The sequence below is a fragment of the Capra hircus genome, chromosome 14, assembly GCF_001704415.2.
Source record: "Capra hircus breed San Clemente chromosome 14, ASM170441v1, whole genome shotgun sequence".
Taxonomy (NCBI): Eukaryota; Metazoa; Chordata; class Mammalia; order Artiodactyla; family Bovidae; genus Capra; species Capra hircus.
In genome coordinates, this window is record NC_030821.1 from 16130669 (window position 1) to 16143400 (window position 12732).

Consider the following 12732-nt stretch of genomic DNA (forward strand, 5'->3'; position numbering starts at 1 on the left):
CATGAGAGCTGTGTGTCCTTCAGGAAGAGAGCGAAACAGTGGGGAAGATGAGCCCGGTCTCAGGTAAACTGGGTTTGAGAGGCCTTGGGCTGTCCCAGGAGCAGATGTCCAGGAGACAGGTATCTGTCTCAGGAGGAAACACTGGGGCTATAGACATAGATACTTTGGAATCACTAAAGGTTAAAAAAAAGAGACCCAAGACTTGGTCATGCATGAAGGGCGTTCATGAGTGAAACTGTAGCTGGTGGAGGTGGTCCCTGGTGTAGTCTTCTCAGTTGAGCGGCAGGCCTCTCCTACCTCCTCATCTCCTTTGACAGCTGGCAAGAAAAATCTGAAAGGATGTTGTTACCCACTCCCTCCAGTCCATCTCCCTCCAGACAAATAATCTGTAGCACCTTCTGTTTTAAGACCTGATGAGAAATTTTCTCAAAGAGCTGGAGTATTATCCGACTTGCTTCCCTTGAGAAGTTGTTAATTATTCATACCTCCTTTACTCCATGACCACCAATCTTAACCAAAGTAAATGTAAGAGTGTTAAAATATAAGATTAATCCCGATGTAAGAAACGAGCAGAATGAATGTATATTGTTTTAGAACATTGAATCATCTAGTATATTCTACACCAAATTTAAGACAGTGTGGCATTTTCTACCAAGGCACTTCTATGGAGGAAAACCATCCTGGGAGGAGTACTCTGTACTTAAAATGGCTCACATTTATTTATTGAGAATGTTTTCTTCCTAAAAGAGTATGTTTAACTTTCTAAAGCTGCTTATAGGGAAACCCAGTAGGATCTCCCAGAAGACTAGAGTTGTTTGTCTTGAATTATTTTCTTCCACTTCAGGAGTTAAACCGGAAGAGGAGTGAATTGCTGGTGCCTGGGTCACAACTTTTTTTAGGTCCCCATGAATCCAAGGTTCCTATACTTTTGATTCAACAACCAGGAAAAGTGACGGGTGATGACCAACGAGGCTGGGGAAGCGGCTGGGATGTCCTGCTCCCAAAGGGCTGGGGCATGGCGTTCTGGATTCCATTTGTAAGTGACTCTTTTGATACTGACTAACAGTTACATCATTCAAGGTACATTCTTAGGGAGTGCCAAATGCTGAAAATGTTCCTGACTTAATAGAGGGCCTAGAAATTGAGTGCTGGTTTTCTACCCTTTGAGCTATAATCTTGGATACGAGATAATTTCATAAAGTCCCTGGAGCCAGGTTCATTAGTAAGAGTTGTGCTGACATTTGGTGAACTTTTGAGGTTTTAAAAGTGGCCTGATTTTTGAATAGTAGTGGCAACAAATGAGGTTTTTTGTGTTTTTTACTTGAAATTTGTTATAGTTTAAAAACAAAGTTATTTAGTTTTTATAGATGTGTATAATGCAGTTGTTTTTTGTGTGGGTCCATATATTCTTATTTATTTATTTATTTTTAAAATTTTTATTTTTACTTTATTTTACTTTACAATACTGTATTGGTTTTGCCATACATTGACATGAATCCACCACGGGTGTACATGCGTTCCCATTAACTGCAGCGAAAAATTTTCTTAAAAATCTAACATGTGTTTGAGTTTTCCTGGTTACTTTAAATAATTACTTTGAGAACATAAAGGACATGTAGGACTGTTAGATTCATGCAGGCAATTAATTTTAGTCCTTATGCATAGTGCAAAAGATACTTAATCATTTAGGAGTGGGGTTATTTTTAAAGATAACTTTAAATTTCTGAGCTGTTTCAAGTATACAGAAAGTGACACTTGGTACCGTCCAGCTTAAGAAAGAAGACATAGAAGTGTCATTGGAAGCACTCTATATCCCTCTCCAATTCCATTCCCTTCTCTCCTTCCAAAGGAATCACTGGCCCTATTGGTGTTTGTGGCGATCATGCATGTTTTTATGGTTTTATTAATTGTGTGTGTATGTATCCCAAACTAAAGTAGCTAAATTTGTAACATGGAAACTTACATTACCATATGTAAAATAGATAGCCAACGGGAATTTGCTGTATGGCTAAGAAACTCAAACAGGGGCTCTGTATCAACCTAGAGGGGTGAGATGGGGAGGGAGATGGGAGGCAGGTTCAAAAGGGAGGGGATATATGTATACCTATGCCTGATTCAGGTTGAGGTTTGACAGAAAACAACAAAATTCTATAAAGCAATTATCCTTTAATAAAAAAAAAATTTTTTTTAATAGCTAAATTTGACATGTTTTTACTTGCTCTGTTCACTCAACATTGAGATTTTTTTTTTCCATGATGATTGATGAAGCTCTAAGTCATTCATTTTTACTATTGTATGGTAACTCATTATAGAGTAATTCCTCAGTGTATTTATCCATTCTCTTTTTGATGAGTATTTAGGTTTCCCACTTTCCCCATACAAAGAATTCAGCAGTTTCCCTGTAAGTTGGTATAATGGCAGAATCTTTCTGGCATTTCTTCTAGATCTATCGAGGTGCAAGAGTCGGAGGGTTAAAAGAAACCTTAGTGCATTCTCAGTATAAAAGGTCACCTAATGTCCCAGACGATTTCCCAGACTGCCCTGCTGGGGTTCTCTTTGCTGAAGAGCAAGCTAAACATCTTCTTGAGAAGTACAAGAGGTAAGAAACTGGCTTCTCTAGTTTTCTGTCTTAAAGGGAAGACACATTGCCCAACAATGTTTTTCCTGGCTTCAGGGACTCCTGACTGTATAATGTGGAGTTCCTAGACTTGTCAACATTCCTGAGACATAATTTAAGAAGACATTATTTAGTTAGGAGATGGCCCTATCGCTGGATTTTATAGTCCATACAGGTTACAAAGTCTTCTCTTGGTTATTTGATTCAGTGACGATGGTGTACTCCTGAACTGTGGACCTGAATGAATTCCAGGCGCTTGTTAACAGATTCCTACTACTGAGCCCTGCCCCTCAAAATGGACATTGTGGGTTTTTTTGGTAATGGTTATAAATGGAGTATATATTTATGAAGTTTTAAAGAAAGTATGGAAACATATAAAAATACTTCATAAACTAGTGTATTCCTTTTATCAGTGTATTCTTTTTATCCAGAGAGATATGCACTGTTTTTACATTTTGCTGTCTATCCATGTAGATTGTTTTCTTTTCTTTTTCCATTGGAAGAGTGGCCAGTGAGAGGCTCTATTTCCTTTATGCTCTGGAAAGGAAACCTTGGGCACATGTATTTCCTGCTGAAAGACAGTAGGCTCCTGGAAGCACAGAAGCCCTCTAGTTTGTTGTGGCGTCTGCTGTGTCTAGCCGGTGCACAGTGGGCCCGAATACTTGTGTTTGTTGACTGAGGAATGGGTGAATAATTGAATGTTGTGTTTCCTTGACTCTGAGCTCCACAGTTGCCTCCTGTGCATGGCTGTAGCCACAGAGACGGGCCCTGTCTGACTTCCAGGTTTGAATGATGAACAGTTGAGCTGTGGTTTGAATGATGGGCGAATCAGTGGGCGAGTGAGCGGCGAGAGTTTCCTGGATTCTGGCTCACAGGCTGTTTGAGGGCAGTCGTTCTACGCCTCCCATAGTATGCAGGGGCTTCTCTGTGCTTGTTGAATAGTCATGGGCAGAAATGCTTATGTCTCATCCTTCAGATTTTTCTCTGTATAAATTTTTAAATTTTTAATTAATTTTTAAACTACTTGTTTATTTGGCTGCATTAGGTCTTAGTTGAGGCAGGCAGGATCTCTGATCTTAGTGGCAGCGTGCAGGAACTTTAGCTGCAGAGTGTGAGATCTAGTTCCCTGACTAGGGATTGAACCCAGGCCCCCTGCATTGGGAGTGTGGAGTCTTAGCCACTGGACTACCAGGGAAGTTGGAATTTTTTTTTAAAGCATTATATGACATATACTATTTTGAAACCTGCTTTTTTTTCATTTAACTGTATATTATGGAAAATTTTCCCACATCAATAAATACGACTGTACACCAAGTGTTGGCAAACTTATTCTGTAAGGGGCCAGATGATAGCTATTTCTGGCTTTCTGGGCCTTGTGGTCTCCATGGGAACTGCTCAGCTCTGCCAGCATGGTGCAAAAGCCGCCACAGAGAATGTGTAAACGAGTGGGCCTGGCTGTGTTCCAGCCTCTCACTCTGTGGATTTCCTATCATTTTCATGTGCCGTAGGATATTAATCTCCTGTGTTTTTCTCAGCCATTTAAGAGTGTAAATCCATTCCTAGCTCGTGGGTCATACCTGGCCCCTGGCAGTGGGCCAGGTTTGGCTGGTGCCGTGTGGCTATTCTGTGATTTATCAGTGGCCCTTTATGTTCTTTCTGCTTTTTTGCTTCCATGAACAGCTTTCCCTATGCGTCTCTACATATTTGTTCGATTTATTCATTTAACACGTGTTAATTTAGAACCTGCCATGTGTCGAAAGCCTGTCTAGGCCCTGTGGCTACAGCAGCGGTCAGGGCAGGCGAAGTCAGTGCTGCCCTTGTGGAGCTTACTCTTTGGAAGTGCATGTTTCCAGGCTGGTGGGGGGATCCAGGAGAGGTGAGGGAGGCTAACTTGCAAGAGCAAAGCCCTCAAGCAGGAAAGAGGGCTGGCATCGGGGCACCAGGGGAAGAGGTGGCGTTCCGTAGGATCAGGCTCAGCGCTCTCATTTTAATAGGCTGGAAGGCTGACTCTGAAATGCTGCAGATTTAGGTAGGCTAGACTCTGCGGAGAGGTTGGGTAGTAATCTTCTAACCGTGCCTGTCTTCTCAGTGAAAAATAGGCAAGGAAATATCGTCTAGGAATAAGGGGGAGAGAGGCTGTCAGAGATTTAAGGAGCAAGGAGTTGATGTAAATGGTGTTCTTGGAGAGTGGAAGATGGAATCACCAGGAGAAACCTAGGGGATTTGTAAGAAATGTAAGAGCCCACTTGAGTTTTGTGTTGATAGTGAGGCCCCTCAGGACTGTTGCGTGCTCTTCCCAGCCATGTTCTGCCAGTCTGGTCCTGGACTGGGGAAGGGGGAGGGTTGCATGTAACCAGGATGTAAAGCCCAGGATGGGCTTTGCTGGGGTAAAGGAGTTGAGGGTATGTGTAAAGGGCGTGAGTCTGAACTATGGAGAAGGGCACGGCAACCCACTCCAGTGTTCTTACCTGGAGAATCCCTTGGACAGAGGAGCCTGGTGGGCTGCAGTCCATGGGATTGTGAAGAGTCAGACACGACCGAAGCAACTTAGTAGGCAGGCGCTGAACTGTGGGATCTAGGCTTCTCAGGAGAGAGATGTGAGGATGGTGGTGGGCAGTGATGAAGCGGGAGAGTAAACATGCAGTTAGCCCTGCGTGTGAACCTCCAAGTTGCCAACTTTCAAAGATGTGAACGTGCGTTCCATCAGCATCAGGTATGAGTGAAATTGCAGCTCGCCTTCTGTCTTCCCTTTTGTGTTTTCACCATTTCTTATCTCTTTTTTGTAAATTGTCCATCTCTCTTTTTAAAGGTGTTTGGGTGAGGCCAGTACCCTGGGAGAGTTTTTGACCAGGTGCCCCTCTCAGAGGCCAGAGCACGTTTGGTTCTATCTCCAGGATATAGGCTCACACTGAACCCCTGGTACAGGGGCATTTGCCTTTGGGATCTTAGAATGCAGCACATAGTAAGAAGCCAAGTCAGGAAGGATGGTCTGGGCCTGTCCCCGAGCAGACCGTCAGTTTGAAGACGCAGGCTCTCACAGAGTCCCCCCGCCCAGAAGGGCCCATAGCCAGGCCGCTCCCTACCTCTTGGGGTCGTTACATACCAAAGCAGGCCCTGGTTTCCACTCATCTGTGGCTTTCTGAAGGTTCACCCTCACTTACCTGTTGCTGGAAAGGTCAGCTGGTGTCACTCGTATGGAGGGCAGTTTGGAGATAATCATCTAAATTGCAAGTGCTAATAATACTCGCTGCCTTAGCACTTCCACTCCCGGGACTTGATCCTGTGAACACACTTGTCCTTGTGCAACGTGTTCAAGGTTGTTCATGGCAGCAGCGTTTGTGGAAGCAAAAGCTTGAAAATAATCGAAATGCGCTGCAGGAGATGATACCCTGTCTGTCTAGATAACTGAGGCCATGAGCCTCATGCAAAAGAGTGAGGGTGTCTAGATGTGCTAATATAAGGTGATCTCCTAGATATTTTGTTAAATGAATAAGGTTAAGCAAAGAGCGCAGGATCTGTGTGCCACTATTTGTGCAAGATGGGTAAAAACAGAAAGAAATATGTGCATTATCGGCTTGTATGTTCAAAGAATGTCTGTAGAAGGATATGTGAGAAACCGATGATGACAGTGACTCTGTGGAGGATAGTGGGGTCACCAGAGGTCAAGGGTGAGAGAAACTTCACCATCTCCCATCTTGCACCTTGGAAACTTCAAACCCTGTTGAGGGTGCAGGGGCATCGCTGCCCAGCTGCAGGAGCACACCCTACCTGCAGTCCTTCAGGAGGGGTGCTCCGTGGAGGGGTGCCCATGGGGTGACTTTGTGGGTGCATTATCTAGTATAGTAAAAACCAAACAATAAAAAAAAAAGCTCAGCCAGGAGAATTGGTTATTATCATTAAAAAAAAATCATTTGTTTGAAAACTTTTTTGTATGTTTATTATTTTATTTATTTTGGGGTCTTATTAATTAATTAGTTTAGTTTGGGTGCTCCGGGCTCTCTCCAGTTGTGGCGAGTGGGGGCTACTGCTTGCTGTGGTGTGCAGGCTTCTGATCGTGTTGGCTTCTCTTGTTTTGGAGCATGGGCTCTCGGCGAGCTCTTCAGTAATCTTCCAGGACTAGGGACTGAACCTGTGTGCCCTGCATCAGCAGGTGGCTTCTTAACCACTGGACCACTAGGGAAGTCCCTGCAGGTTTGTTTTTTAAATAGAGATGGAGTTCAGTGGCCATGGTTCTTTTGATTGTCCATCCTAAATTGTTCAAAATTGGTTTTCCTCTCTGATTCCCGTTAGGCGTCCTCCTGCAAAACGGCCGAACTACGTTAAGCTTGGCACCCTGGCACCTTTTTACTGTCCCTGGGAGCAGTTAACCCGAGACTGGGAGTCAAGAGTCCAGGCTCCAGAGGAATCGCCTGCTGCTTCCTCTCCAAGTGGTGGGGAGAGTGGCTCGAGCAGAGATGGGGTGCCTCATGTTCCCGAGCCTGGGAGGACTGCTCAGCTGTCTGATGACCAGGGCACACCCCTGTGTGACTCCAGTGAGCCCGAGGGAGTCATGGACACAGATGGTCCAGCCGGGGTGGGGACCGAGGAGGCGGCCAGCCAGAGTGCCGCCAGCAGCCCTCTTTGCGTTCTGAGGTAAGTGCACAAGACGTCCTGATATCTTTTTTGGATTGTCTGTTTTTTGATACTGACCCTGGCCATAGGATGTAGAAGTTACCATGGTGCCTTTACACAAAGGCCAAGTGAATTTACAGATCTTCTAGCAGGGAAAGTCAGCGGATCCTTAAGGGCCCGGGGAAAAGCCTAAAGTCATACACACTTGATTTGGGGCATGATGTAGCTGAAATGATTTAAAATACCGCTTCAATAGACCTAAGCCAAGGCCACTTATGACCTACTTTGTTTAGTCTTTGCTCACAAAGCAGTACCCTCACAGTTATAGTCTTAAGGAATCAAGAACCTCTGCAAGCTTTCTTTAAATCGCTGACTTAGATTTCTTCTCATTGGTTTTGAGTAACCTGCGTTTGTAGCCAACGAGGTGATCCATTCATTTGTTGTGATACTGTTGTACCACCGAGGGGACTGTGTGGAATGTGTGCTCATGGTATTGCTGTGGCCTGTTGGATTCTGCTTATTACTCACCCTTTGTTCTGAGCTCTGATTTTAAAAGCGTGCCACCCCTTTGCTTTATACTTATTTTTCTGTATAATACCTTGTAATTTCGTATCTTTCCTTCTGACTTTTCATACAAATGTCCCTCCCTTAGGCTTTCTTTTTCCATCAAAATTATCAGTTACTTTTTAACCCTCCCACTGTGAATACAGCGGTAGATTCTACCCCACCATCTTATTTTTATCGGCCTTCAGCTTTAAACCTTTAGTCCTTCAGTCTCAAATAGGAGACACCTGAAACGGATCGTTAAAAAAATGTAAAAATGTGTAGTTTTAATTTTTTTTTAATTGAAGCTTTGATCATTTTCCCACATTGTGTATTAAACAAAAAAAAAGCAAATGAACTCTAGCAATGCCCAGTCTCCTGATTGCTTATTTTCTCCATGAACAAAATGTCTTCATAAGGCTTGTCTCCCCCTTCACGCAGGAGTAGAAGATTACTGAGGCAGCTGTCAGCCTGGTGCGGTCCCAGGCCTGGGGGCCATCAGGCGACCCAGCGAGCCGGCAGAGGGCAGCAAGGACTAACCAGAGAGGCCTGCCTGGCCATGCTGGACGGCTTCCCCAGGGCCCTGGTGTGGGTCAGGCTGGCCCTGCTGGGGAAGGGCAGCCCTGGCCCACACACCCTGATCTGTGTCCCGGCCGAGGAGGATCGCCTGCAGCTCGGCCGCGATCGGCTGTACCATGGGCCCCAGGAGCCCAAGCACAGTGACCCATTCAAGAGCCAGATCCGGGAACAGAAGGAGAAGAAGAAGCTAGAGAAGAGGCTGAACCGAGGGCGTGCCGTGTCCGAGGGCCTGGCAGAGGGCAGCCCTGCAGCCGGGCCCCAGCCCCTGACCCCGGGCTTGTGGTCAGGCCCCCTCCCCGTTGTGACTTCTCACTGTTCCAGAGTTCTCCTTGGCTTTGTCACACAGGGAGATTTTTCCATGGCTGTTGGCTGTGGGGAAGCCCTGGGGTTTGTTAGCCTGACAGGCTTGCTGGACATGCTATCCAGGCAGCCAGGGCTGGACAGGGGCCTTGTGTTGCTGAGGCCGCCTGCCTCCCTGCAGTATCGGTTTGCAAGAATCACGATTGAGGTGTGAATGTGGGTTCGCATCATGGCACAGAGAAGAACTGTGTTTGCCAAGTCTTAAACCAACCAGAGAGTTGTTCCCCTCCCCCTGCCCCACCTTCTGTTTCAAGACATCATGGGAAATTCCTTGGAAAGGAGAATAAAGAAACTTATGTATTTATGCAAATAGATGAAATGTTTACATCATTCCAGTAATCTCGTTGATTTCCATCTTTCCCTGTCCTCGCTGTGATACTTTAAAATTATTTGGCATATAGAGCCGAAAGCTTTTGTATTTTGCTTTCTTGGCCTGTGTAATTCTGGCTGAAAATAATTAGAAACTCTGGTTGTCTTCTTGCATCCTTTTTTTTTTTTTTTTTAAATCAGGAAATATGACACCACCCTTATGGCAGAAAGTGAAGAGGAACTAAAAAGCCTCTTGATGAAAGTGAAAGAGGAGAGTGAAAAAGTTGGCTTAAAGCTCAACATTCAGAAAACAGATCATGGCATCTGGTCCCACCACTTCATGGCAAATAGATGGGGAAACAGTGGAAACAGTGTCAGACTTAATTTTGGGGCGCTCCAAAATCACTGCAGATGGTGATTGCAACCATGAAATTAAAAGATGCTTACTCCTTGGAAAGTTATGACCAACCTAGATAGCCTATTCAAAAGTAGAGTCATTACTTTGCCAAAAAAGGTCCATCTAATCAAGGCTATGGTTTTTCCAGTGATCATGTATGGATGTGAGAGCTGGACTATGAAGAAAGCTGAGCACAGAAGAATTGATGCTTTTGGACTGTGGTGTTGGAGAAGACTCTTGAGAGTCCCTTGGACTGCAGAGAGATCTAACCAGTCCATTCTAAAGGAGATCAATCCTGGGTGTTCTTTGGAAAGATTGATGCTGAGGCTAAAACTCCAGTACTTTGGCCACCTCATGTGAAGAGTTGACTCATTGGAAAAGACTCTGATGCTGGGAGGGATTAGGGGCAGGAGGAGAAGGGGACGACAGAGGATGAGATGGCTGGATGGCATCACTGACTCGATGGATGTGAGTCTGAGTGAACTCCGGAAGTTGGTGATGGACAGGGAGGCCTGGCATGCTGCTATTCATGGGGTCGCAAAGAGGCGGACACGAATGAGCGACTGAACTGAACTGAGCTGAAGGGCTGTCAAGTCTGTTTGAAAAATCTTGTAGTCATGTGATAAGCGACGATGACTGTTGTTTAATGATTTGATTTTTACCAAAGAGGAAAAGAGGGCCTGCTGGGTAGCTCACATGGTAAAGAATCCACCTGCAATGTGGGAGACCTGAGTTCAATCCCTGGGTTGGGAAGATCCCCTGGAGGAGGGCATGGCAACCCACTCCAGTATTCTTGTCTGGAGAATCCCACTGACAGAGGAGCCTGGCGGGCTACAGTCCGTGAAGTCACAAGAGTTGGACACAACTGAGCGACTTTCACTTTCAAAGAGGGAAAGACTAGAAACGTCTGGCCTCTGTACTTGACCGGTGGGTCCTCTGTGGGCCACATTCACTTCCGTGCTGTAATCAGCAGACCCGCCACTTCACACCGTAAAGAGGGACATCGTGGGAAATGTATTGCTGCTTCGGCAATTTGGTTTACAGCAAAAGTGTCGAGATGGAATTAGAGTGGGGTCTGTGGTTTCGTGGCTCTTCATCCTCTGTGTTGTTGACCAGCACATGTTTCCAGAAGTTACTTAATGTTTCTGTGCTCTTTGTTTTTGCAAAGAGTGTTTCACAGCCATAGCGGAGCATTTCTCAAAACATGCTCTATGAAATATATGACCCAAGGAAAAGAGTCCAAGGGCTGAGTGATTTTGGAAACTCTGGGTTAAATACAGTTCAGCACTTCTTTTTAAAGGAATTCTAGAACCTTCCATATGATAGGTACATTGTGATTCTCTAAGGAGTAGATACTGTAGCCTATGATGAAACATCTGTTTTTTCCCCTCTCACCTTGCCTCTGAATGTATTTGTGCCCCATCCAAATGAGACTGAAAGAGACAGTAAAGCTTAGTGGTGGCTGTGAGCAGAGTACTTTAAAACGTCACCTGATGCTCAGTTATTCGTATTTATTGAGCTAGTCCTCATTTGTTTTCTAGGCTCTAAGCCAGTCCTGTGGCTTCACTCGCTTGATGACGATTCTGAGCGAGCTGTGTCACCGAGTCTCACTCTATACAGCACGTCTTGTGGGCGCTGCTGCCCTACCCTCATCACAAGGGACAATTAATTGCTCTGCTTGCTGGTGGCAAAGAACTATGCGCTGAGAGGACAGACTAGCATTTCCCAAAATATGCTCCTGGGAGCACTGGTCCCTGGAGATGTTTCATGGCTACATAAGTTTAGGGGAGGACATGCTGTACGGGCTTTCCAGGTGACACCACGGGTAAAGAGTCTGCCTCCCAATACAGGAGGCCTAAGAGACTCTGTTCGATCCCTGGGTCAGAAAGATCCCTGGGAGGAGGGCATGGCAACCCACTCCAGTATTCTTGCCTGAAAAATCCTATGGGCAAAAGAGCCTGGAGTGCTGCAGTTCATGGGGTCACAAAGAGTTAGACATGACTGAGTGACTGAGCATGCAAGTTCACTTCTAAGCTTTGAGATGTGTGTCCATAGTTTTCCTTTAAGGAAAGTATCGTCAGCAACATATAATACATAAAAACCTACGCAGTGTGTGTGTCTCTTAAGTGTATGTTGCCATTTCCTTACTTTGTTGTGTTCGACTCTTTGAGACCCCAGGGCTGCAGCACTCCAGGCTTCCCTGTCCTTCACCATCTCTCGGAGTTTGCTCAAACTCATGTCCATTGAGTCGGTGATGCCCTCCAACCATCTCATCCTCCTTCTCATAGCCGCCTTCTCCTCCTGCCCTCAATCTTTCCCAGCATCAGGGTCTTTTCCAATGAATGGGTTCTTCACATCAGGTGGCCAAAGTATTGGAGCTTCAGCTTCAGCATCAGTCCTTCCAATGAATATTCAGGGTTAGATAGTGGAGTACAGTTTATTACATTAGTGGGCCCAAGGCAGAGTCTCCTCTTAGCCAAGGACCCTGACCAGTTTTTGTGAAAACCTTATATACCCTAAGTGTACATGTTCAAACCCTCTTCCCCAACTTCTCTGAAACTAGTCTGAACAAAGGAAAAGAAAGATACAATAAAAGTTAACTCGTGATTCATATGCCTTAAACCCGTGATTCGTATGCCTTAAGCCTAGGTAGTTAACAGTGGACAATTATCAATAGGCCTGTGGTCATAACCCAATAAGCATAGTAGAATTTATGATTCTATTTGGTTACACAGATAATCAGTGTATTCTTTTAGGTGATGGAGAGTCTAGGTTCGAGCCCTGGGGCTCTTCCATGGGAGGGGGCGGGACGGGTCTGGTTTTCCAGTTGGTATTTCGTTTCCATAAATACTGGGCACATAGCTCAAAGTCCACAGTCCGGCCCAAGATGGAGTCCTGCTTTCAAGATGGAGCCTGTTCTGTCTGTTTCCTCCTTCATTACGAGCTCCCAGGCCATTTTGATATGTGACTTGGGTTGAGCCTTTGGCTTCAGGAGTCTGGAGCCCCTGCTCCTTGAGGAAGCAACAGGTCTGTGGGCTGGGTAACCGGGCTGTGGCAACAGGGCAACCTAAAACCCACTTCCCTTACCAAGCGTGTGGTTAATCTCCTTTCCCTAGACTTTGTTCCCTTGCTTGTCTCTTCTGACTTCAATCTCTCTTTCTTTTTTTTGGCTACACTGGGTCTTTCATTCAGTGCATGGGAATGTGGGATCTTCTCAGACCAGGGACCGAACCGTTGTCCCCTGCATTGGAAGGTGGATTCTTAAACACTGGACCACCAAAGAAGTCCCCTCAATCCCTTTCTTGACCCTTCTGAC

At 45.4% G+C, this 12732-nt stretch overlaps 1 protein-coding gene across 1 annotated transcript in view; it reads left to right on the plus strand.

Annotated features, from left to right (window-relative positions):
* The window catches only part of POP1 (POP1 homolog, ribonuclease P/MRP subunit), a 34806-nt gene extending 25786 nt beyond the window's left edge, over positions 1-9020 (plus strand). Inside the window, exons 13-16 of the mRNA XM_018058275.1 lie at positions 845-1036; positions 2445-2599; positions 6908-7249; positions 8213-9020. Of these exons, the coding sequence (XP_017913764.1) occupies positions 845-1036; positions 2445-2599; positions 6908-7249; positions 8213-8864 (1341 nt within the window). The 3' untranslated portion in view covers positions 8865-9020. The remainder of the gene's footprint in view (positions 1-844; positions 1037-2444; positions 2600-6907; positions 7250-8212) is intronic.